Below are 27,202 nucleotides of genomic sequence, written 5' to 3' on the forward strand. Positions count from 1 at the left end.
AGGTGACTGACATGCGCTCATTTTTTTCAAGTTAATATGGAAACATGTATTATAAAACTTTGAATGTACACACCGTTTGAGTCCTGTTTTTGTTTATTTTATTTCTGACTAGTATACAGTTAGGCTTATCTCCAGGGCTGTCTAGAAGGAGTTAGAGAATTAGGTGAACTTTGAGGCACCTTTTGGTAGAGCCAAGATAAGGAAGTTAATAAAGGATGCCAAGAGATTTTCTTGTCAAAAGCATTCAAGTCACTCTGTGTCTCCAGAGTCATGACCTTTGTATGAAGTGGGAACTAAGAGTTTCCAAAGTACATACCTGTATGTCATTGGTATTACCATCAGGAAGTCATTACTCTGTCTACTGAGCTATCTTAGGGACTGACCACCTCACCAGCCCCTGCCCATCTAGGCCTCTCTCATATTTACCACAGCTTTCCTGGCGGTGGTGGCGGGAGTGCTTCTTTGAATTAGTCAGCACCCTCCATGTCAAGAACACTTTTACAAAAGGATGTTTTGGGAAATAAAAGGCATTCTGGATTTCTTTTAGAAACCATGAAAGCATGTTCCCATGCATGACCCTGGGCAACTTAATGATTCTACCATCAAACAGATAACCTTCACCATATAACTGAATAAATGTCCTGTAGCCCCAAAACACCTGTTCAGTTTTCCTGTGGGAACTTTTCTCTGCTTTGTTCATTTGGAATCATAAAACATGATATGACAGGGCTTCAAGTCATCCATAAACAACATGTTGAACTTGGCTTCACAAATGTCAAATAAATCAGATCCTCAGTGATTCTGTGTCCACATGAAAACCCTTCCTTCACCTTCAGTTTTGTCCTATTCTCCCAACTCTCACAGGATTCTTGTGCCTCAGAGCTACAATATCTAATGATAAACATCCTTTTCTTTACTGAGATTCCTTAGTGTGAGCACAAAACATAAGAAGGTCCTGTGGGTTTTAGGCTGAAAAGATTCCAGTGAACTAAACGTAAGAATACAGCATCCCAACATTGACAAAAACCTCCTAGCACGATGGACAAGGGCCTCTGCATAAACTAGTTCTTTATTTTGTAGGGGATATTATTATGCTTTTTGTAATACAATGTTAGTATTTGGCAGCATGGGCTTTGTAGCAGGTAATTTTGCATCCCAATCTCCACTCTGCCACAAAACAGATGAGTCACCTCAAGCAAGTCACCTAACTTCTCTGCACCCTGGTCTTCTTGTTTGGAGGTACCAATACCTACAACATGGGAGTTGCTATGAGGATTACATGAGTTTATGCATGCAGAGTATCAGCATGAGGTCTAAATGTAGTAAGAATTCAGTTAATACCAGCTACTGCTGCTGTTGTTATTATTCCTATCACCTGTTAGTTTCTCTGAGGCACACATGGGATTTACCTCAGATGAAGTGCCTCAGATGAAGTGGAAGATCCAGTGGCTGCATCCCCGTCCTTTAGTGAGGGCTATTCTGGATACTTTCTGACTTGTTCTGGGGTGGAAAGTGCAAGACAGTGCCTTAAGGCACCCTCAGTGCACATGAGGTAGAACTTGTCAAGGGCTCTGTGGCCACACCAAGCCAAAGGTATCTTATCTTAGTGGGCTTTTCCCAGTTCCTCATGTGCCATCCCAGGATAGCTGCCTTTGGTGGCTCTGTAATAGTCTTCTCTTTGCCTAAAATCAACGGGCATTTTTTAGTGCTCACTGTGTCCCGAGAATTATCCCAAGTTTTAAAAGCTTATTCATTCTCTACGCTACTAATGTTGTGGAATGATAGCAGATAGAGCATGAAGTGGCACCGGAATTAGCAATTCCCTGAACCAAAGAATGACTAATGTTCACTGGAGTGATTTTAAACCAGCACCCTGATGCCTTCTTATCCAGACCCCTGCCCCACTTCAAATCCTGCTGTCTCTTAACAAACCCATGCAAATCAGGACCTAGTTATACAAACAACTTGAACCCTACAAAACAGTTTGCATTCCTAAAAGGTCCTTGAAGCCCATGAACTTGTTAATAAATTTTGGCATGTGTATATGTTTTTCTAGAGAGAAAGTCCATAATTTCCATCAGATGTTCAAATGGGTATGTGATCTAAAAATGGTTAAGGTAAACTAACTCCTTAACACTTTTTTTTTCAGCCAGTAACTCTAGTTAAAAATTTAAACATGCAGCCCCCGACACTCCCTGGGAAACATATGCACATACCTGGGGGAATCATTGTCCTCTGAAGGCTCCCCAGCTCTGTCACTGGGCTGCCTGTTTTTGTTTTTTTGTTTTTTTTTTTTTTTTTGAGACGGAGTCTCGCTCTGTCGCCCAGGCTGGAGTGCAGTGGCCGGATCTCAGCTCACTGCAAGCTCCACCTCCGGGGTTTACGCCATTCTCCTGCCTCAGCCTCCCGAGTAGCTGGGACTACAGGCGCCCTGTTATCCATGGTGTTACAAAGCACTATTGCTTTGTTACAAAGCACTATAACCTGCCTGTTATCCATGGTGTTACAAAGCACTATTGTTCTGGGTTAAGAAGGACTGTTTGTCCACCAAAGCCCTGGACAGCAAACAGGAAATTAACTCTCTTTGAGAATTTTTTTTTTTTTTTAAAGGAAGAGTCTGTGGGAGAAAGGGGTACTACCAGTACTAAACATTACAGAAGTGTTCCTCGTGTTAATGTCTTAGAAGCCCAGAGATGAGTGAGGATGTCTGAAGGGTGTCTGGCATAGGGCGATGAAAAGGTTGAAGGAATCCGTACTGTGTCTGGTTGGAAAAGAGTTGAGGAATCACAAGGAGCATTGGCTGTTATGAGCAGGGGAGGAATAGAGAGTATCCAGGTAGAAACAGAGGCCCATAAGGAGTGGGAATAATGAAATGCCTAGGAGGATGGGGTTATCATCCATCCAAACATAAAGTAGCACTACAAAGTCATTTTAAGAGGAATTCTACCCATAGTGCCCAGACTGTGGTCTTTACATACCACTTACCATGGAAAGGAGTCAGGATTCTGCATAGAAATGGATAATTGCAGGTTTGGAGCAGGAGCCTAGGGCATCTTTTCCTGCCAGAAAAGCCTACTGGAATCATGGTAAAGCATGACAAGAGGAAACTCAAATGGATTTCCACTGATTAAAGATGGGATAATATGAATATCCAAAAGAGTAATGGAATAATGACTATAACAGACTGAAACACATGAAATAGATTTTAAAACCCAAGTGTTTACATATATTTATCCTTAAAAACAAAATCATTTAACTCTTACAGTTACTCAGTGAAGCAGGTGCTATTTGTGGTAGTCAACAGGGCTCTCCTTCCTTCACTTCCCCAAGAAGATGTTCATGTTCTAATCTTTGGATTCATGAATATGTTATGTTACATGGCAAATGGGACTTTGCAGATATGATTAGGGTATAAATCTTAAGATACAGAGAGGATCCTGGAGTATCCAGGTAGGCCCAGTCGAATCACAAGAGCCCTTAAGCAGATAACTCTCCAGCTGGAGTCAGAAGAGAGACAGCAAAAGGGGAAGTAAGATATTCAAAATGTGAGAAGGACTTGAGACATCATTTCTAACTTGAATGTGAAAGTAGCAACATGGCAAGGAATTAACGCAGCCTGAAGAAGCTGAGAGAGACTCCCAGCAGACAGCCAGCAGAGAAACCAGAGACCTCCGTTCTACAACCACAAGGAACTATATTTGGTCAACAACCTGAATGAGCTTGGGGCAGTCATCCCCAGAGCTTCCAGAAAGGAACACATTCATGCCAACCCTTGAGTTCGGCCTTGAGTCCTCACCTACACAACTATGAGATAATCAGTGTTTTAAGCTTCTAAGTTTATGGTAACTTTTTTTTTTTTTTTCCAGGACAGGGTCTCACTCTGTCACCCTGGCTGGAGTGCAGTGGCACAATCACGGCTCACTGTAGCCTGGACTTCCTGGGCTCCAACCATCCTCCCACCTCAAGCCTCCCAAGCAGCTGACACTATAGGCATGCACCACCACACCCAGATAATTTTTGTATTTTTTTAGAGGTGGGTTTTTGCCACGTTGCCCAAGCTGGTCTTGAACTGTTGGGCTTTAGTGACCTGCCTGTCTCGGCCTCCCAAAGTGCTGGGATTATAGATAGGCATGAGGCACTGCACCCAGCCTGTAGTACAAATAGAAAAATAACCTACTACTGTCATGCCTGTTTTACAGATAAGGAAAGAGAAGCAAAGCAAGGTTAAATAACTAGAGTAGATCAGGGTTTATATCCAGGTTCCAGATCCTGCTCTCTTAACCTCTACACAATGCTTTCTCTTAAAAGCAAGATTAAATTTTTGATATCTGTTCTAATGCAGGAAAAGAAACTCACCTGGCCCTACTAGTTATGAAGGAGACACTCTTAAGATGGCAGCTTGGGGAACTTGATGCCGCCTGTGGCTATCAGAATGTCTGATAGTCAGCCGTTCAAAGAAGAGAGCAAAATACTTCAGCCTCCTTATAGCTCTCACTTCAACCCACTGAGCTTTTGGGCCCCAGAGACACACATTACCGAGGATGAGAAATAATGAATTTTAGCAACTTTCCCCATATATCTGCCAAACCAATCTGAGTTACTGAATCATCAGAGCAAGTTTAAATGAAACTAGAACATGGCTCTTTCAAAGAGTTAATGGATGAAAATACATAGTAATATAGGATACCTGGTATTTATATAATAATTATTGAAGTAATAAGGTTTTTTTTTTGTTTTTTGTTTTTTTGAGACAGAGTCTCACTCTATCACCCAGGCTGGAGTGCAGTGGCTCAATCTCGGCTCACTGCAACCTCCACCTCCCAGGTTCAAGCAATTCTCCTGCCTCAGGCTCTGGAGTAGCTGGGACTACAGGCGCCCACCACCATGCCCAGCTGACTTTTGTATTTTTAGTAGAAACGAGATTTCCCCATGTTGGCCAGGCTGGTCTCGAACTCCTGACCTCAAGTGATCCACCCGCCTTGGCCTCCCACAGAGCCACTGCACCTGGCAATAAGGCTCATTCTTAAGCTTCTTTTCCCTGTAACTCTGGGATACTTAAATCAGGTGTTATCATTATACTCATTTCCAGTGAGAAATTGAGACACAGACTGCTTAGGTGGCCTGCCTAGTGTACACAGGTAAAAAGATATAAACCTGCTTCTTCTCAAAATCATATACGAGTCCAGGAACATTTTCCTACACTTTTATATATATATGAAATACACAGTTTAACTCATTATTGAAATCATCTGGTATGATGAAAGGAGCACCAACTCAGAATTAGGCAACCCAAGTTGAAGTCAGCACTTAACCAACTGCTGTCTGTGTTACTAGAGAAGGCAGCTCAGTTGCTCTGAGACTCAGTTTCTTCGGCATAATGAGGATAAAACTTTACATGCCTCATAAATTATAAGATGAAATAAGCTATTACGAGAAGATTCTTGGACTCTGTGATATGCTAGACACATACAGGCTTTATTAATGTTTATTTCTCAACTTAAAATTAGCTGTAAAATATGTGTGTGGCTATTAATGTTATTATGAAAAAAAGCAGAGACAGCCATGTCCAAATTATAATCTAAAAGTTACATTAATTTGATTCAGGGACTCATGTGATTTTTGTGGTTTTAATGTTTTTCTTATTCAAGTAATCCTTTAGACTTATAAAGGTAGGAAGGCCAGGCACGGTGACTGACACATGTAATTCCAACATTTTGGGGGGCTGAGGCAGGAGGATCCCTTAAGGCCAGGAATTCAACACTAGCCTGAACAACACTGTGAGAACTTATTTCTGCAATAATAATAATAATAATAATAATTTTTTTTTAATTAGCCAGGTGTGGTGGTCACATGCATATATAGTTTCAGCTACTCAAGGGGCTGAGGCAGAAGGATCACTTGAGCCCAAAGGTTCAAGGTTATAGTAAGCTATGATCATGCCCTGAGACCCTGTCTGTAAAAAAAATTAAAGGCCTGGGTACAGAGGTCATGCTTATAATCCCAACACTTTGGGAGGTCAAGGCAAGAGGATTGCTTGAGCCTAGTTGTTCAAGACCAGCCCAGAATTTACAAAAACTAAAAAAAACTAGACAGGCGTGGCACATGCCTATAAGTCCCAACTACTTGGACGGCAGGATGATCCCCTGAGCCTGGGATGTCAAGGCTGCAGTGAGCCATGATCACACCACTACACTCCAAAGACCCTGTCTCAAAAATTAATTAATTAAAATAAAATTTAAAAGATAGGAAAATCAACTTGTATCTGTATGCTCCACAGCCAAATTTGAGATTAAAAAGCCTCTTTCAGATAATCTCCAAAATTCTAAAACCTCACAAAGGCAATTAATGAAATTGGCCAGTCTTTCTGCCAAAGGACTTGTATGTATTGGGGCTGGTAGGGCTGTGACCTGAATTCCTAAGGTTAGTCTTGACCTTCAGTGCTTTGAGGATTTCATTCCTCCTCTGTCATCTCTAACTGCTGTGTTTGGAGTTTCTAATTGGCCTGCTTCCTTTAAAAGTAGGTTTTTACCTTGAAGATGTGGACTTTGTTTTATGGCCTCCCTTCATCCTGAACCTACTTAAAAGTGGAGAAGAAACAAATCACTTTTGCTAAAGCTGCTCTATGATTCCCTAGAACAACAGACTCCCACAGGGCATCTCCCTCATCAGGGTTTTTCTTTCATCTCCTTTTCTGTCATCTGCCTCTTGGCAGTGAAAAAAGCAGTGGCTGGCTGGGTGCGATGGCTCACGCCTGTAATCCCAGCACTTTGGGAGGCCAAGGTGGGCAGATCACGATGTCAGGAGGTCGAGACCAGCCTGGCCAACATAGTGAAACCCCGTCTCTACTAAAAATACAAAAATTAGCCGGGGGTGGTGGAATGCGCCAGTAGTCCCAGCTACTTGGGAGGCTGAGGTGAGAGAATCACTTGAACCTCGGAGGCAGAGGTTGCAGTGAGCCAAGACCATGCCATTGCACTCCGGCATGGGTGACAGAGCGAGACTCCATCTAAGAAAAACAAAAAAAAAGGCACTGGCCTACACTTCCCTTGTGTATTTAGATTAGGAAAATGCTGGAACAACTACAAATGTATACAGATAAAATAAGGCAGCAAGCCAAATCTTAAAATGTAAGACTTTCTTTTTTAATTTAAAAAAAAAACCCTACAGCAAGTTGTGGCAGCTCATGCCTGTAATCCCACACTTTGGGAGGCCAAGGTGGAAGGATCACTTGAGGCCAGGAGTTTGAGACCAGCCTGGGTAACACGGCGAGAACTCATCTCTACAAAACAAAAAATTAGCCGGTCCCAATGGTGCACTCCGATTGTCCCAGCTACTTGGGAGGCTGAGGTGTGAATCTGAAACTGCAGTGCGCCATGATTGTGCCACTGTGCTCCAGCCTAGGAGACAGAGAAAAATCCTGTCTCATAAAATAATAATAATAAAATTTTACTGTGTGTAATAGATCTGGGCTTGACAACTTATGAGGAGATCAATTTTTGAAAATAGATTCTAATTTTAAAGGGACCAGGGATCTTTATATTTAAAATAACCTCATATGAATTTTCCTGAAATGAGAATGGAATCAGTTATCTATTTTGTAAATTAGGATTTCTCTATAGCAAAGTACATAATATTTGTACACATTGTATGTACAAATGTTACGTGCATTTACTTTTAATGTGTGTGTAACAATGCACATGGAAATGATAGGATGAGGTGAATACAGAATTGGCTCTGTAATACCTGGGGTTGAGTGTAGCCTTGACATAGGGACTTCAGCCATATGTTTTAACTTCTCTAATTCTCATTTTCCCCACTGGTAAACCATAAATAATAAAGTCTAGGAAATAAATGTGATACAGATTTATAAACTGTAGAACAAGTACAAGCTGATGTGATATTTCTACTTATACATTCAAAAACAAAACTTACAGGCTTGAGGAGAATACAAGGGGCTTCACCCTTGAAATCACAACTATAGAATGTTTTAAATACGGTTTTGAAATGCCAGCAGAGGCAGAAGAGAATTTCAGTAATTTAGGACTTAATTGGTTCTAATAAAAGACAGCGCCTTCACCCTACAGCTCGCCCCACGGACACTTTATACCATGAGCCTTTGTGAAGCAGAGCTTGGCATCTACCCAGACTTAGCTTAGAAGAGCCTGCAAAACCCAAAGTGTTTGTGGTGGGCAGCATTGAAACCAGCTCTGAAGAGACTTCCTATATTCGAGTTTCCTCCTGCTTTGATTTCATTGTATTTCTTTAGGCATTTCAATTACCATTTTGAACACAACATCTTTGAGAGTTACTTTGCTTTGTTTGTTAGTTCAGGAGCTCACAAATGGCCCCGACTGTGGGAAATAAAAAGTAAATGAGGAGAAGGAAGTCTTTTACAGAGAAACACTTGTTCTGACTGTAGATTAGGCTTAAGACAAAGCAAGCAAAAAGAGGCAAGCTTTTCAACAGCACATCAACTTTGAAACTTCATGAAGGTCAGGGCAGGCTTGCTGGCCGGAAAGGCTTTTTCCTCCCATTAATATAACTGAACACAAATATTTTAGCATCTTGACTAAGTTAACTTGAACTTTCTGAATGAAAGAATTGGCATTCAAAGAATCCAGTATGGTTCTGCAAATACAGTGGAGATAAGAACAATACCCAAAACTTTACTGGCACACTTTTTAACCCTTTTTCTACCACAAACTACTACAGGGCAAACTTGTCCCATATCCAGCTGACTCTGAATGGCAAGTTATCCCAGCATAGAGGTGGTAGCACCACCACTTGTCTCTTCCTCAAAAAAGGCATATTTGTACCAAAGTGAGTGATAGTGGAGCCATTTAAGCAGATAGCCATAATCTGGTTGCATTTATTTTTAAAAGTAAATAATGTTCTGAAATATAGCCAAACACTAGCATAATATTTAATGGAGAATAACTAGAGGATTTTTTCTATTAGTCAGGAATCAGACAAGAGCATCACTATGTTCACTACTATTTACTGTCATGCTGTAATAGCCAATGCAATTAGACAAGATAAACCAGTTTGTGTCATAAAGAAAAAGGTAGAACTATCTCTGTTTGCATGTAGTATAATTATATATCTGAAAAACTCAAAAGACTGAAAAGAAAAACTTCTATAAGTGATAGGAAAATTTATTAAAATAACAGGTTAAAAATTTAACATACAAAAATCTATAGCCTATATATATATAACCAAAAAAAAAAAGTGTATATTGGAAAAGAAGACTCTATTTAGGGTAGTACATATATAAACTTTAAAATGTGTCCAAAACCTATTTAAGGACAACTAAATGTTCCCAGAAAGGTAAAACAGTAGATTGAACAAATGAAAAAAGACAAACCATATTCTTGGATAGGAAGACTACATTAGAAAGAAGTCAGTTTTCCTTTATTAACCTGTCCTTATAGCATAATTGCAATTAAAAATACTATCCAGTTTCTATCAGGTGCTATACAGGTTTATTAAGAAGAACAAGCGAGAATAGCCAGGAAAACCATGGGAAAGAAGAAAAAGAGAGCCTAGCCTTTCCAAACATTAAAATGTACTATAAAGCCTCTATAATTAAGACATTTTGATACTGATACATGAGAAGTCAGATAAACCAATGGAGCAGAATAGAAAATCCAGAAATATGCTAACTGCATGTGTAAATATAGAGTACAATAAAGGTGGCTTCTCAAATCAGTGGGAAGTGATGGTCTTCTAAAGAGTAGCATTGAGATAAATGGAGAGCCATATGGAAGATAATCGCAGTAGGCCAGGAAAAGTTCCAACTTGATTAGCGATGTAAATGAAAGAAAAGAAAACATGCAAATGCATATTTTAAAATGAATGTGTCCATTTATAACCTGAAAGCTCAAAAAATATTCTAAACTATGAACTAGCATCCAGAAATAATAAGGAAAAAGATTAATGTATTCACTTTTACATGGCAAAAAAAGAAAAAAAAACACCATAAGCAAAATAAATATACATGACAAAATTGAAAACATTTTTTCACCAAACTTCCAAAAATAAAGAACGAGAGGCCATCTAACCTGTAGAAGAATGAGATGAGATACAAATAATTTAACAGAAAAAGAAATGCAAATGGATCTTAAATATATGAAAAGTTTCTCCAACCTCACTAAAAAATAAGAGAAAGGTAAATTAAAACTATACTGAAGTGCCGTTTCTCATCTATCAGATTGGCAAAACATCTAGAAGTCTTACTACATATTATGTTGGCAAGGTTGTGGAAACAATCATTCTTACATATTATCATGAGAACGCAAAATGATAAAACCATTGGGCAGGGGAAATATGGAAACATATATAATAATAAAACTAAGCACCTGTACTTTGATCCAACCATCCCAATTCTAGAACCCAAATATATGCTAGCAAAAAATATTTTTAAAATGGGCACGAGGTTCTTCCTTGCACACTCTTTCTAAGATCAAAAATTGGAGACATCTTAAATGAACACCAGTAGAAAACTAGTTGAATTAACTGATTTATCTACTCACTGGAAGAGTATCTCTGTACTTCTATGGCATTATCTTCAGGATATAATGCAGGGTTTCTCCACAGCAACACTACTGATATTTTGGGTCAGATAATTCTTTATTGCGGGGGCTGTCCTGTTTGTTGTAGGATGTTTAGCAGCATCCCTGGCCTGTACCTATTGGATGTCAGTAACAGCCCTCCTCCAAGTGTGACAACCAAAAATGCCTCCAGACACTACTGAATGCCCCCTGGAAGACAAAACCCTTCCCAGTTGAGAACTGATGTTAATGTTATGTTAACTGTAACTGTAATGTTAAATGAAATAGCATGGCAGGGAAGAGTGTATAAAGTATGTTTATATTAACAAAATGTTTGGTGAGTAAACCATACATTTTTGTAAAGTTATCTGTAGGAGAAGGGAATAGAGTGTAGGGGGAAGGTATAGAAGCTGAACTACTTTAAATTTTTTTTTTGTAAATTTGACTTTGGTACCTTTACATATAATATTAAATTAAATATTTAAAAAGCAAGTCTAAAATTTGAACACAAATGGAAACAAATGATGTTAGATGTATATCTAGTTGGTGGCACATCTACACCAAGAAGATCTATTCTAAATGACTTTGAACACACTGGTTTGACTATATATTCCTAGTTGGATAAATTCCTGGTTATTCTTGCTTGTTCTTCTTAAACCTGTATAGCACCTGATAGAAAGTAGATAGTATTTTTAATTGCAATTATGCTATAATAATTGCAACTATTTATCCAACTAAGAATAAATTATAATTTATTTTATTATAATTATTATAATTGTACATATATAATTATAAAAATAAATAAAAAGAACTACAAAATAATATGAAAATTATTTTTAATGATCATAATTATAATTATAATAAGAATGTTGGAATTATTCTGAGATTTTTGTGCATGTGGTTCAAATAAAGCAATGGATAATTTTGATGATGTCATTAAGCATGAGAAATTTCAGCATGAGGAAAAGGAGATACAAATGTAAAAACAATGAGATTAAGTAAAAACCTTGATGCTCCAATTTTTAATAGGAAGTAGCAATATGAACTCATGAAATATTTATTTTTATAAAACCACAAACCTTTCCTGACTCTGTCCAGTGAATAAAACTGAAACATAATAGCCAATCCAGTAGCAATAAGTATTCCTAGCAGTGGATCATGGTATCTAAATATCATTTCTAACTAAAAAGAAAACAAGCCATTTTGGAGAAATGGGTAATTCAAGATTGGGGCAGAAAATGTGCAAAATAACACTGGAAAAAAATTACTAGTAGCAATTATCAGAAAGCAAGGAAGCTATCTTAGACTACTAGGGTTATGCCAAAAGATGTCAAGAACTAACTGGAAGAGGCTTCTACAGTTAGGGCTATTTATGCATAATTAATATAATAACTGCAATAGAGAGGAACAAATCGGATGTTATTAAATTCATGAGTTCATAATAATGGTTGAAAAAGAGTACCTCATTTGTCACTTTGGGAGGAGCTAAGGAACCAACTCACTATTTCAAAATAATAAAGAGAAAGAATTATTTATCCTACCTTTCCTATATGAAATGTACTTCACAGTAACCAAATGGTTGAGAAGTTTCTTTTTAGGGAACTATTCCAGCTAATAAATAAGGAAGAAAATAATAGAATTAGAACATTATCAATCTGAAATTTTTAATGAATTATCTGTATAATGATTGCCAGTGTCTGCTAATATCACAGAACAAGAGAGAGAACCAGATACTATGTATCTCCCGATGGAAGTACACTAAATCACTCATCAAGGATTTTTGTCAAAAAAAAAAAAAAAAAAAAGCAAAGAACAAGAAAAAAGGAAACTGAATCTTAGCAAATCTTTTAGATCAAACAATTTATAAGAGCTACAGGGTACAGAGGGACATGTAAAACACAACCACAGGGGCGCTATGAGGAAAATTCAGACTGTGGAAACTAAAGAAAAAATGGCTCAGTTTCTTCAATACTAGCAATAACACAGTAAAAAATCCAAGGAAATAGTAAGAGAAGAGTTTGAAGGAGAACCTATAAATTAAAATATAATTAACTCATTTATGGATGTATCAACCAAATGCAATGTTTGGACCTTATTTGCATATCTTGATTAAAAGAAATTATGAATATATATATGCATATATGTGATTAAAAAATACTTAAAAACAATTAAAGAAGTATGAACACCAATGGGCTGTTTGATGATATTAAGGAACTACTCTTTTCTCTGCTTAGGTGCAGCAATGGGATTGTGTGTGTTTGTGTTTATTCTAAGAGTCCTGTCTTTTAAAGATGCATACTGAAATTACATGATGGGTGGGATTTGCTTTAAAATAATATGGGGAAATAGGCAGGGACGAGTGGCAGTATGATGAAACCAGATTAGCAATTGATTATTATCAAAGCTGAGTGATACATACTGGAGTGTTCATTACACTATTTTATTTTGTCTGAAAATTTACATAACAAAATGCTTTATGAAAGAAAACAATTAGGAAACTTATTGGGAAACTTCGTACCTTAGCTGTCATTAGAGCCACATTCTTTGCTAAACCCCTCCTATCAGGACAACCACAGTGTGTGGACACTGCCATTGAGAAGCTGTGATTGCTCTGAGTCCACCTCATTGGCTCCTTTGCCTCTTCTGTGCCCCTTTTCCCATTCTGTCACTGCCCCCACAGAAGTCCACCAAGAGAAACACATAATAAGAACTTAAGATAATGGCACCTTAACAAACTAAGGTCACCTTGTGATCATATACTTTGTGCATCAAAGAATTCCACAGAATTATCACCTTCAAGTGGCTGTTGCAGCTGTTCAATTAATAGTGAGAATATTGATCAGCTCATAATTTATGTTCCTGCTAATATAAACTACTGGTTTATTGTCAACCTCTAATTACAGAGTGCTTTTGTAAGAGAGCTTCCTCTGTGTTACAAGAGCTACTAGAAGCTAGGATCCAAGGACATGGAAGGGGGGAAAAAAGGCAGGAGGGCATACTTTTATTAGCAATGAGCAAATTGGCATTAGTCATCATTCTTGTCTTCTTTTAACTATAGGTATTTATCAAAGTGCTGGATAATAATGATAATGGCCCAGAATTCTCTCAGCCGAATTACGATGTGACAATTTCCGAGGATGTGCTTCCAGACACAGAGATCTTGCAGATTGAAGCCACAGATAGAGATGAGAAGCACAAGCTGAGCTACACTGTTCATAGCAGCATCGACTCCATCAGCATGAGAAAATTCCGGATTGACCCTAGCACTGGCGTGCTCTATACTGCCGAGAGGCTGGACCATGAGGCCCAGGACAAGCACATTCTCAACATAATGGTAGGACCGAAATCCTAATTTGCTCTCCTACAGAACCATTGACTGTTCAGGCCACACACATTAGCCTTCAGAAGTATAGGGCCCCTAAATTTTGTAAGTAGTTGAAAATTTAGTCTTTTCACAGAGAGATTGCTTTCATTTTTGCCTTTTTATTTTAATGAAGAATTACTGTTGTTAGATAGCAACTCTGTATTTTTGCCAAACTAAAATATTAGATAAGCTCTGCAGCAGGGGCTGCTCAGTAAATGCTCCAAACTGACTGACTTGAGAGGGAAGGAACAGGTCATGTTCCCAGGCTCTGAGGTTCGTTTGCACCCAGAAGATTTCAAAGAAAAATTGAAAAGACATTCCTTGAGAAGTTAATCACAAGGGTAATCATTTAGTCAGCCTATGCAATACTCAGTCCTTGGAAAGATTTGGAAAACCAATTTATTACTTATTGTACTGGCATTGGACCTAGTAGTAAATACTGGCACACAAGAGAGATCTCAATACATGCTAAAGCCTACAGAGAGTATCAATCTGAGTTTGTGTTTATGGGACCTCCAAATTATGTAGGAGAAATTGCTTTACTTTTAAAGTAGTGCTTAGCTAGTTCACATAATTGGGAAGTAGAGATTAATAAGAAACATCCTTGATTAATTTATGGCCTGAAGTCTATCCCTCCAACCAGCCAAGAATCCCCACAGCATTGCACAGCCACTTCCTGTCAGAGCCGCCACTGTGTTCCTTTAAGACCAGGTAGAAGGACAGACTTAATCTTCTGCCCTGATTGGCGCTAAAATACTACACTAAGACAGTATAAATTCCTAAGCAGCTGAAAGTAATGTTCCACTAAGTTTTACTTTTCTTTCATAAGACTAGAAACCTTCCCCGACAAGAGGAAGTTTGAGTGTCATGCACTTAGCTATAGTTTCCAACTAAGACTCCAGGAAACAGATGGGGTTACTTATAGAGGTCTTCTAGTCATCACTCTGGCCCTTCATTCATTCATTTAACATATATTTCTCAAGCACCTACTATGCACCAAACACTCTTCTAGGCACTGAAGATACAAAAAAGACAATGTTCCTGCACCCTAGGAGCTTACGCTTAATTGGAACTGACCTAGATTTCAACAATCCCCAAATAAAGAGTTCAGCTTGGTCCTTGGGTATGGCAGACCAGTCTGCAGACAGGGAAATTCAGCATATTCACTGGGCTAATTCTGCATGTGTTTTCTCCAAGGGCAGAAACCTTGTGCTAGTGACTAACTCCATTCTCATGATTCTTTAAGCCATTTCTGTTCATTCTTTCTTTAACAAACTCAGAAATCCATTTGGTCACCCTCTACCATTTATCACTTACATAATTGAATATTTCGAGCAAACAAATGCTTTACACTGCCTTTCTCCTAGCTAAGCCATTTTAGTCATTTTACTCATTCCTCCTAGGTACTATTTCTGAAAACCCGTTTCTCTTTGTTGGCTCTTTTCGGTATATTTTCTAATTTCTTCACATCTCTCTGCAGGTATGGAGTTTAAAATTGAAAAAGCCAAGAGCACATATTTGATTAGTGCTACATCAAATGATAGCAAAACCTTGTGGTTAAAGAAATGATTATTTGCAAGCTTCTGCCATATACACACTAAAGGAAACTTTAAAACTGCCAAGCAAGGTTTTTTGGTGAAATCAGAAAGGGGGTGCTTCAGCACTTTGAAGAAAATGACAAATGGTTGTGTCAAGTGTGACATTTTATTTAACGTTTCTCTAAGTAAGAAATTAAGATTTGATTCATCTTCCCAATGGTCAGGGTTCTCTCAGCTCTAGGCTTTTGTATATATTGGCTTTTTTTTGCCTGAAAATGCCGCACACTGCTACCACCACCATTTTACCACTCCTACTTGTTCTTGTTACTTTTTTCAGGAAGCGAAATGCTAGGTTAGTTTCTTCTCACTATTCTGCGAGCACCTTTAGTGCATCCCATGAGAATACTTAGCCCTGAGCATTATACCCATCTATTTACTTGTTTGTATTCCCACTTGACTCTAAGCTTCTTGAGGGCAGAAACTGTATCAAATTCACTGCTGAACCACCAGAGCAAAGCCAGGGACTTAGACAGATAGGTGACAATAAATGTTTGTTGAATGGATGAATGGAAATCCCTACATTGTGTTCATTAATTCCAGTCTTTAGTTACCCCTGCAGAAGAGCCTCTATCCACTATTCTGTTATCAGCTGTGTACACAAATAAGGGGGAGGCCACTGTATGGGGAGAGCCAGAGCAGAGCACTGTGTCTGTGATATCAAGGCATCAGTTCTACACACACAGACTGAGCACAGACCACAGGCCAGACATTAGGCTGAACAGTAAAGGTATTGTAACCCCTGCTCACGATTTCCTCCCAATGTTTCCTCACTTGATGATACTACCATTTATTGAGCCCCTACTAGAAGCCTGGAACTGGGTCAAGCACTTTGCATGCATTATTTCATTTTGTCTTCACCCCAGACATAGCCATGTGAATTCTTTGCTATTTAAGATTTGAGTCCCACCACTTCTTGTATTTTGCCTAAAGGTCAGAGATCAGGAGTTTCCTTATCGAAGAAACTTGGCCCGAGTCATTGTGAATGTGGAGGATGCTAATGATCACAGCCCTTATTTTACCAACCCACTGTACGAAGTGTCTGTGTTTGAATCTGCTGCTCTGGGATCAGCTGTTCTGCAAGTGACAGCTCTGGACAAAGACAAAGGAGAAAATGCAGAACTCATATATACCATAGAAGCAGGTGAGAGCTGTTGCACTGCACAAATTTCAGCATAATGCATGGCATTCGACCCTCAGTAGCATTTATCACCGTGTAAAATTCAGATCATTAACAATAGAACATCTCTAAATGAACTTTTTTGGCCAAGCCGCTGTCCTATTTGGGAGATGATGGTGGATAAAGTTCTTGACGTTTCAGTAATAGGTTTTCCATCATTAACAGCAAGGAAAGTTTCCTTTGTTGTGTTCGATCTTGGATTTTTCTGGAATAGAGAAGAGAAAATAAATACACAATAAATTTACTGGCTTTTACCTGTAGGCCAACAAGCCAGGGCCTCAGACTAAAATAACCAAAGCCACCAATAATCTGAGGGCTACCAGGGTGTTCTGTGAATTGAATCTTAACAAGTCTTTGTTTACTAGGTGGTCTGTGGGCTTCAGAAATTCCTTCAACCTCACAGCACAAATTCACATCTTTGGAGGCAACCTGAGTAGCAGAGTAGGTGGTAGATATGGATTCTGAACTGCTTGCTAAACCTGACAAATAAATACAGGCTCTTGTTTTGTTAAAGTTTTTTAAAATTAGATATTTTAAAATTAATTTTAACATCTATAAGGCAAGACCATAGTTTACTGATGGTTTGAAGACTGATAGCTAGAAAGCTTTTATGACGAGAGATGAATAGCTAAGCAAGAAAAAAAACCTAAAAATAACAAATATCCTTTCTCTGCCTATGTTCTCTTCCCCATTCCATCTTTTTTGAATATTCAAGCCACTTATTTCCAAAATGTTCTGCAACATTATGTCTGTCGTGAATAATGCCAAATGCAATCTCCTTTCATGCCAGGGATGGAAAGGCTTCTCTCCCTTCATTTAAATGTAGAGCATTTTTGAGAGGAGTTGAATTAAAATATGAATGCTAGGATGACAGTTTTGGACTAGAAATTTTAGAAAAAGAAAAGCCAACAACCTTCTAAAAAAAGTTCTTGCATTAAATGATAACTTAAAACTATTTCTTGTATTAGGCACTCACATTTTACATCGGTCTGTGCTAAGCTCTATTTAAAAAAAGAAAAAGAAGAAAAAGAAAAGATAAGAATTCATAATAGCAAAGTTCCCAGAGAGAATTTACCTATTTTTTTTTTTTTTTTGGTTTCCATGGAATTTCCTTTCAATCTAAAGCCTGACCAGTATTGTCTTAGAAATGCTATTTTACATCTTTTATTTATCACAGGACATTTTTATTACTTAATTACATAATCTTTGTTCTTTGGGTTCCACAAATAATATAAGGAAACTTTTCCAATACATGAATATTTCAATCATATCCCAGAAAATGTCACCTAAACCAATAACTCTTTTTATTCTTTCTATTGTTTTTTTCCAATATTGTGTGTTTTTCTTTTCCCCATATTCCTTCATGCATATACATTGTTTCATGTCACTGTAATTATTTAGATATAGGGTTTTATTTCTACTTTTCTTACCGTGTTCTAAACATTTGCTGTATATCTCTACCTGCTTTTTATATTTGTCATTAAGCCTGCTACTTATACTCCTTTGAGATAGCCAGATAATGTTTCAATCGATTTGGAGTTTCTTAAGGAGTAATTTAACTTACCATCCAACCAAAAAGACTGCTCTGCTTATCTTTTGACCTCTACAGACTACAACATGGTGCCCAGTCATTTCTTTAACTGACTACAAGACAGAACAGTTATTTCCTTAAAACATCTTTTATATAGAAAACACGAACTCCCAGAAAACCATGGGAACAACTGATATCTCAAAAAAAAAAAAAAAAAGACCTTTGATTATATGTAAGAAACTAGTGAGGATTACAATATTCACAATAAATCTCAAATGGCCAGTGAGCCTCTTCACAGACAGACAAACCCACACTGGACTGCACTGGTTTCTTCCTAGTCGAGGGTGGGAGCAGGTTTCTTCCCAGACAAAAGTAGGAGAGAGGCAGATCCCAGATGCTTCAACACTTTGGAGCAAATGACAAATGGTTGTGTAAAGTATTATGCTTTATTTAACTTTTCTCACACACATCAGATAAGCAAGATTTCACTCTGTTTATTGGTGGGCTATAAATTTCCTGTCTCCTGCCTGTCCTCTAAAGTGACTGCGGAAGCTTTTTATTTTGGCCTGAAGGACTGAGGCAGAATTTGAGTGCAGAGCTTCAGGTCTTATATCTACTTTGAGTTTTGTGTTTGGTGTCAATGATGAGTCTGAGGCAGGATTGTACAAGAGAGACTGGGACTGAGTTAGTTCGGGTGGGGGCATATGGATCCCAAGATGCATATGAACAGAGAGTTTAAAATATATTTTTAGATTTACCTCTCCTCTCAGTCAACAAATATTGAGCAACTTCTTTGTAGCAGATGCTGTGTTGTGTACTAGATAAGGAATGATAGCACAGCTTTTATTCAATTGCCAAAAATCTACAGAGACCATAGATTCCAAAAAACAAACAGAGGTCAGTTTTTCAGGATTCAAGTGTAGCAGGAAAGAATAAGCAGGAAGTGGAGTCCAAGAGAATGGGTCAATGTGTCAAAGAGAGAAAGAGGAGGAGGGCCCACTTTGGACCTGATGTATCAGCACACCATTCTGGAAGGGTGTCGCAAGCAGATAAGCAGCCATGGGATAGCAGGGTTATGAGTTTCTACTTGAGGCCAGGCACAGTGGCTCATGCCGGTAATCCCAGCGTTTTGGGAGGCTGAGGTGAGTGGATCACTCAAGGTCAGAAGTTCGAGACCAGCCTGGCTAACATGGCGAAACCCCATCTCTACAAACACAAAATTAGCGGGGTGTAGTGGTACATGCCTGCAGTCCCAGCTACTGTGGAGGCTGAGGCAGGAGAATCACTTAAACCCAGGAGACAGAGGTTGCAGTGAGCCAAGATTGCACCACTGCACTCTAACCTGGATAGCAGAGTGAGACTCCAGCTCAAAAAAAAAAAAAAAAAAAAAAAAACCATAAATTATATTTGAGGTCAAAACCTGGCTCCCCATCATCTCCACCGTAGCATATCTTGCTGGATATGAAGAAATCTGCCAGGTGTGGAGTGAGGGAGGACTTACCTAGAAACTCTGCAGTGGGGCACCATAATCAGTGAACACCGAGATCCCTGGCTCCAGTAGCATTCATCAGTCAAGGTTGCATGTTGGTGCCATCACTGGAAGGTGATCATTGCTTAGTTGAAGTGATTTCCCCTACAAAGGTCTGTGAATCACCTGTTGGCCACTCAATTCTATGACACTATTCATTGCAGGCTTGAAAGTTTACTCATAAGATCATTGAACTTTTTATTGTTGTCATCATAAAATGGCCATGTTTAGGTTGCAAAGTAATAAATCATGCCGACACCAATGACAACATTGTTTAATATTCACATTTGGGGGGCTGGAATTAAAATGACCTCTTTATTAGATATACTTTGTCTTTTAAAATAAGCAAGTATCTTCTTGAAATAGATGTTACATGAACATGACCATTTTGCGTTCAGACATGGAAAACTTTATATAACTAGCATGTAGGAAGACGTATGTTAGAGACACCTTATAACTGCCCTGAAAATCTTGGTCCCTATTTTAATGATTCCAACATTTAAATTATATGCCTATCATACTACAATGTTCAAAAAGAAAGAAAAGTCCAGATAGAGTTGAATAACCACGATCTTTAACTTTTGATTGGAAAGAATCTCAACATGGAAGTATGTGTGTTCTTTGAGAAGTATGAGAAAGCTTGATAAGAAAAGCAAAAACAACTTGATGAAGGATACAACTTCGCACTACCCACCGCCTTTCAGCTCTGTCGCCACCTACCTTCTTTACATACTCCACATTGTGTCTTCCTCATTCTTTATTCCTCTGTTATTTCTCTCATTCTCAACAATCTCAGATTTCGAACCACCACATGTTTCTGAAGCAGAACTCTAAACTGCTGCAGTGTCATGGCCATAGCCCTTCTCCTGCCAGCTATGTCAAAGTGGGGTGCCCAGGTTTCAGTTTCACAAGGATTATGTCTCATGTTCTTGGTTGCAGTGCTGGTTCAGATTCTTAACAGTTTCTTGGTACACTAGAAACATCTCAAATGCTTGGTGAATAGAATGGTTACAGATTGAGCAAATGCCCTATAAATTTGTATGTTTACTTTTATGTCTAGGTGTGTGCATGTGTGCATTCAGAGGCATGGGAGAGGGGTAGAGCATGAGTGGAGAATAGAAGAGGAGTCAGGAAAATTCCTCACACTTACAAGGCAAATGATGACCTGCCAAGAATTTTCCATGCCTGACTGAACAAACCCCTTCACCAAAGTGGTGTTTTGGATAACGTCATTTTTGATAGGGTGAAATAATACCAATTCCATGTAGTAAAGTTTGCTTTCGGGATAATCTGAAAACAACTGACTACTTTATAATGCTCTGAAACTATTCCCACAACCCTCTTTCTTTAAACCTAGAAGAGAAAATATGACACTGCTACCTAAACCAGTGGCATTCATATGTGGGCTTCCCAATCTATCTGTCTTCTCACAAGGCTGGAAATAAGGAAATCCTACACATTCTTAGCAGAAAAAATCTCTCCTTCAGGCTCTCTTATTTACCAACTTGAATGACACAAGACTGTGTTATTGTCATTGTTGTTTTTAACCTGGATCTAGAAGCTACTGATCTGAAATTTACCATATTACTGGGAAGCTCATTTTTGTTGCTTTTCAGTACCCCTGAAAGAGAGGCCTCTCGTTTCAGAATGACACAGATGAGTACTATAATTGCTTTCTACTTGCCACATTGCAGTAAAGTACCTATAGAAAAAAGCTAATCAAAAAGATTTCAGTGACCCACAATGTAACTCATTTCACCATTGATTTCTGTATTTTAGGGAACACTGGGAACACGTTTAAGATCGAACCGGTCCTAGGCATCATCACCATTTGCAAAGAACCAGACATGACGACGATGGGTCAGTTTGTCCTATCCATCAAAGTCACAGATCAGGGATCCCCACCAATGTCTGCCACTGCAATTGTGCGCATTTCTGTCACCATGTCTGACAATTCTCACCCCAAGTTCATTCACAAAGACTACCAAGCAGAAGTAAATGAAAATGTTGACATTGGAACATCAGTCATTCTAATCTCTGCCATCAGTCAATCTACCCTCATTTATGAAGTCAAAGATGGAGACATTAATGGGATCTTTACCATAAATCCATATTCTGGAGTCATCACCACTCGGAAGGCCCTGGATTATGAGCGCACGTCCTCTTATCAGCTCATCATTCAGGCTACCAATATGGCAGGAATGGCTTCCAATGCTACAGTCAATATTCAGATTGTTGATGAAAATGATAATGCCCCAGTTTTTCTCTTTTCTCAATACTCAGGCAGCCTAAGTGAGGCTGCCCCAATTAATAGCATTGTCAGGAGCTTGGATAACAGCCCACTGGTGATTCGAGCCACAGATGCTGACAGCAACCGGAATGCTCTGCTTGTGTATCAGATTGTGGAGTCGACAGCCAAAAAGTTTTTCACGGTGGACTCCAGTACAGGTGCAATTAGAACAATTGCCAACCTGGACCATGAAACCATTGCCCATTTCCATTTTCATGTGCATGTGAGAGACAGTGGTAGCCCCCAATTGACTGCAGAGAGTCCCGTTGAAGTCAACATTGAGGTGACAGATGTGAATGATAACCCGCCTGTTTTTACTCAGGCTGTGTTTGAGACTGTCTTACTTCTACCTACCTATGTCGGAGTGGAGGTTCTGAAAGTTAGTGCCACAGATCCTGACTCTGAGGTACCCCCTGAACTGACATATAGCCTAATGGAAGGCAGCTTGGATCATTTTTTAATTGACTCAAACAGTGGAGTGCTTACCATAAAAAACAACAACCTCTCCAAGGATCACTACATGCTGATAGTTAAGGTATCTGATGGAAAGTTCTACAGTACATCCATGGTCACCATCATGGTTAAAGAAGCCATGGACAGTGGCCTCCACTTTACACAAAGCTTCTATTCCACCTCAATCTCAGAGAACAACACTAACATAACCAAAGTTGCTATTGTCAATGCAGTTGGAAACCGCCTTAATGAGCCCTTAAAATACAGCATCTTAAACCCAGGAAATAAGTTCAAGATAAAATCTACCTCAGGGGTCATTCAGACGACTGGAGTCCCCTTTGACCGTGAAGAACAAGAGTTATATGAGCTGGTGGTAGAAGCCAGCCGTGAGCTGGACCATCTGCGAGTGGCCAGAGTGGTGGTCAGGGTTAACATTGAAGACATAAATGACAATTCTCCAGTCTTTGTGGGCCTCCCATACTATGCTGCTGTTCAAGTGGATGCGGAACCTGGGACTCTGATTTATCAGGTGACAGCCATTGACAAAGATAAAGGTCCAAATGGAGAAGTGACATACGTCCTACAGGACAACTATGGCCACTTTGAAATTAACCCTAATTCAGGGAATGTTATTTTAAAGGAAGCATTCAACTCTGACTTGTCCAACATTGAGTATGGAGTCACCATCCTGGCCAAGGATAGTGGAAAACCCTCTTTGTCTACATCTGTGGAGCTTCCCATCACTATTGTCAACAAAGCAATGCCTGTGTTTGATAAACCCTTTTATACAGCATCTGTCAATGAAGACATCAGAATGAACACACCCATCCTAAGCATCAATGCCACCAGTCCAGAGGGCCAAGGCATCATATATATCATTATTGATGGGGACCCTTTTAAACAATTTAACATTGACTTTGACACTGGGGTCCTGAAAGTCGTTAGCCCTTTGGATTATGAAGTTACATCTGCTTACAAGCTGACAATAAGAGCCAGCGATGCCCTCACTGGTGCTAGGGCTGAAGTCACTATTGACTTGCTAGTTAATGATGTAAATGACAATCCCCCTATTTTCGATCAGCCCACATACAATACAACACTATCAGAAGCATCTCTTATTGGGACACCTGTTTTACAAATTGTCTCTATTGATGCAGACTCAGAAAACAATAAAATGGTACATTATCAGATTGTCCAGGATACCTACAATAGCACAGATTATTTTCACATAGATAGCTCAAGTGGCTTAATCCTGACAGCACGGATGCTGGACCATGAGTTAGTACAACACTGCACTTTGAAAGTCAGATCAACAGATAGTGGCTTCCCATCACTGAGCAGTGAGGTTCTGGTTCATATCTACATCTCTGATGTAAATGACAACCCTCCAGTTTTTAATCAGCTCATTTATGAGTCATACGTGAGTGAATTAGCTCCCCGGGGCCATTTTGTAACCTGTGTACAAGCCTCTGATGCAGACAGCTCTGATTTTGACCGGTTGGAATATAGCATTTTATCTGGGAATGACCGGACGAGCTTTCTGATGGACAGCAAGAGTGGAGTTATCACATTGTCCAACCACCGGAAGCAGCGGATGGAGCCTCTGTACAGTCTCAATGTGTCTGTCTCTGATGGGTTGTTCACCAGTACCGCACAGGTGCATATTAGGGTACTTGGGGCTAACTTGTACAGCCCTGCCTTTTCACAAAGCACATACGTAGCTGAGGTGAGAGAGAACGCGGCTGCAGGAACAAAGGTAATTCATGTTCGAGCCACAGATGGTGATCCAGGGACTTATGGGCAGATCAGCTATGCCATCATCAATGACTTTGCCAAGGATCGATTCCTCATAGACAGCAATGGGCAGGTCATCACCACAGAAAGGCTAGACCGGGAAAACCCTCTAGAAGGGGATGTTAGCATTTTTGTGAGGGCCCTTGATGGTGGAGGGAGAACAACTTTCTGCACTGTGAGAGTGATTGTTGTGGATGAAAATGACAATGCTCCTCAGTTCGTGACAGTGGAATATAGAGCCAGTGTCAGGGCAGATGTTGGAAGGGGCCATTTGGTCACTCAAGTTCAAGCCATAGATCCCGATGATGGAGTAAATTCAAGGATTACTTATTCCCTCTATAGCGAGGCCTCTGTTTCAGTGGCTGACCTCCTGGAAATCGATCCTGACAATGGCTGGATGGTCACAAAGGGTAATTTTAACCAGCTGAAAAATACAGTGCTTTCGTTCTTTGTCAAAGCAGTAGATGGGGGCATCCCAGTAAAGCACTCCCTCATTCCTGTCTATATCCACGTCTTGCCCCCTGAAACATTCTTGCCATCATTCACCCAGTCTCAGTATTCCTTTACCATTGCAGAAGATACAGCCATTGGGAGTACAGTGGATACCCTGAGGATTTTGCCCAGTCAGAATGTCCGGTTCAGCACAGTTAATGGGGAACGGCCAGAAAATAACAAAGGGGGCATATTCGTCATAGAACAGGAAACAGGCACCATTAAACTTGACAAACGCCTTGACCATGAAACCAGCCCAGCTTTCCACTTTAAAGTAGCAGCCACTATACCTCTGGACAAAGTAGACATTGTGTTTACTGTGGATGTAGATATCAAGGTATTGGATTTGAATGACAACAAGCCAGTCTTTGAAACTTCAAGCTACGACACCATTATAATGGAAGGGATGCCTGTTGGCACCAAACTCACACAAGTGAGAGCTATTGACATGGACTGGGGCGCCAATGGACAAGTCACTTACTCCCTCCACTCGGATTCCCAGCCCGAAAAGGTAATGGAAGCATTCAATATTGACAGCAACACGGGCTGGATCAGTACCTTGAAGGACCTAGATCATGAGACAGACCCCACATTCACCTTCTCTGTGGTGGCCTCTGACCTTGGAGAGGCATTCTCTCTTTCCTCCACGGCCTTGGTATCTGTCAGAGTGACAGATATAAATGATAATGCACCAGTCTTCGCGCAGGAAGTGTACCGAGGGAATGTGAAGGAGAGCGACCCACCGGGCGAGGTGGTAGCCGTCCTCAGCACCTGGGACAGAGATACGTCCGACATTAATCGCCAAGTGAGCTACCATATTACAGGTGAGTAAACACCCCTAGTTTTCATTATGTGCTCTGCTTTATAAAGAAAGATGGAAGATGGCAGGGAGAAGAGTAAAGAGAGGAGGAAGATGGGATAAGGAGTCGAGTGTAATGAAGCCTCTCTGGAGCTGAGTAAAGGATCTCTGAGTAGACTGCGTTTTTTGCTTGTTGGCTGTTGCTAACTCAGCCTTAGTTTGGAGTACACAGGTTTGTCGTAAACGTGTTACCCACATTGGTAACTAGTCTTTGTGTCACCTCTTCCTATTTAAAAAGAAGGAGTCCAGCCAAATATCTCAGTTGAAGGAATGAAAATAACAACTTTCTGGTGGAGAGGTTCTGCTTTTAAGCATGTTCCTTTTTTCTACCTTTTGCAATACTGAGCAAAACAAATGGCTTGATCACAGTAGGCTTCACATGCACACTTCTCCTGGCCATAGCAACACATGTGCACCCACGTACACACATTAGATGGCATGGTTTGATCCTTCCCTGAGAAATCCTATATTATAACTACAAATCAAGGGGTATTTCTTCTGACAACCAAATTTTTTTTGGATTTCTTTTCTGTCTTTCAGACTAGCAAGTCGCAATTCAAGGGGAAAGCCAAGATAGACAAAGTCAGTCATTAGGAAGGCACAGAAAATGTCACTGTTGCCCTGAGAGGCCAAGGATTTCATCTCAGAGTAGTTTCCCAGGGGGCAGCTGACCTTTAGCTGAAAGAGGAGAGGGTTGGCAGTGTGGGAACGTTCTTCCTAAAAACTATTTGGGGGGTGGGTTAAAACTAATATTTTGATGTTGTCACATTCAAAGGCAGAACATAAACAAAGTGCCAAAAGATTGTAAAGAATCATCAATACTTGTAGTCAGGTGTCTTCCCTTTAGAAAAACTACATCATTCAGAGTGAAAAATGAATTAATTAGAATGCTCTTAGGACATAGACTCTGCTTAAGTATGTTAGTAGGAAAGTTAATTAATCACTGCAGAATAAGATCCACAGTAGAGCAAACGTGTCAATGCTTGGGGCTGCCACACTTTTCAGCATGATTCTCTTCCTTTTTCTTTATGGGACAGTTCTCTTGGTGATGTTTTCCCCTTGAAACACTATGCATTTTATGATTTATCTGAGACTTTCTGTTTTCATTAAAATATGTATTTCTGCAGTTAAAACGTGAAAGATGGTGAAGAAAGAGGTGAGTGAAGCATCACTTTAATTCATTTGCATTTATTTTCAGAAAAAAAAAAGCTTCTTAGGCATTCTGAAGGGTCCTTTTCTATTTGGAAAAACTGTAAAATACTCAGCCTTAATTATTTATAGATAGCCTCTGAATTGTCAATGGATGATTTAAAGGGACTATCCCATTGACTTTAGCAAAGTAATGAGTACAGAGTAGCTTAAAGCTACTGTTACTATTAGCAGTGCCAACCACCAACTGATTTTAATTAGATTTAACTTTTGCTCTTGATGTAACACAACTTGGCTGTGCTGCCTCCGATTAACAAAGTACCATTAATCATTTCATGTAACAAAAGAACAGTGTGGGCCTGCACTGAAAGCATTTAATAGAGAGGTTAAATTTGTGTGCATTGAAATAATATTCAA

At 39.5% G+C, this 27,202-nt stretch overlaps 1 protein-coding gene across 2 annotated transcripts in view; it reads left to right on the plus strand.

Annotated features, from left to right (window-relative positions):
* FAT3 (FAT atypical cadherin 3) overlaps positions 1-27,202 on the plus strand; it is a 717,192-nt gene that overhangs the window by 598,732 nt on the left and 91,258 nt on the right. For both annotated transcript variants that reach the window (XM_033205378.1, XM_033205380.1), the window contains exons 8-10: positions 13,609-13,884; positions 16,443-16,653; positions 21,528-25,601. In XM_033205378.1, coding sequence (XP_033061269.1) covers positions 13,609-13,884; positions 16,443-16,653; positions 21,528-25,601 — 4,561 coding nt within the window. The remainder of the gene's footprint in view (positions 1-13,608; positions 13,885-16,442; positions 16,654-21,527; positions 25,602-27,202) is intronic.

The sequence above is a fragment of the Trachypithecus francoisi genome, unplaced genomic scaffold (assembly GCF_009764315.1).
Source record: "Trachypithecus francoisi isolate TF-2019V2 unplaced genomic scaffold, Tfra_2.0 Lachesis_group8, whole genome shotgun sequence".
Lineage (NCBI taxonomy): Eukaryota > Metazoa > Chordata > Mammalia > Primates > Cercopithecidae > Trachypithecus > Trachypithecus francoisi.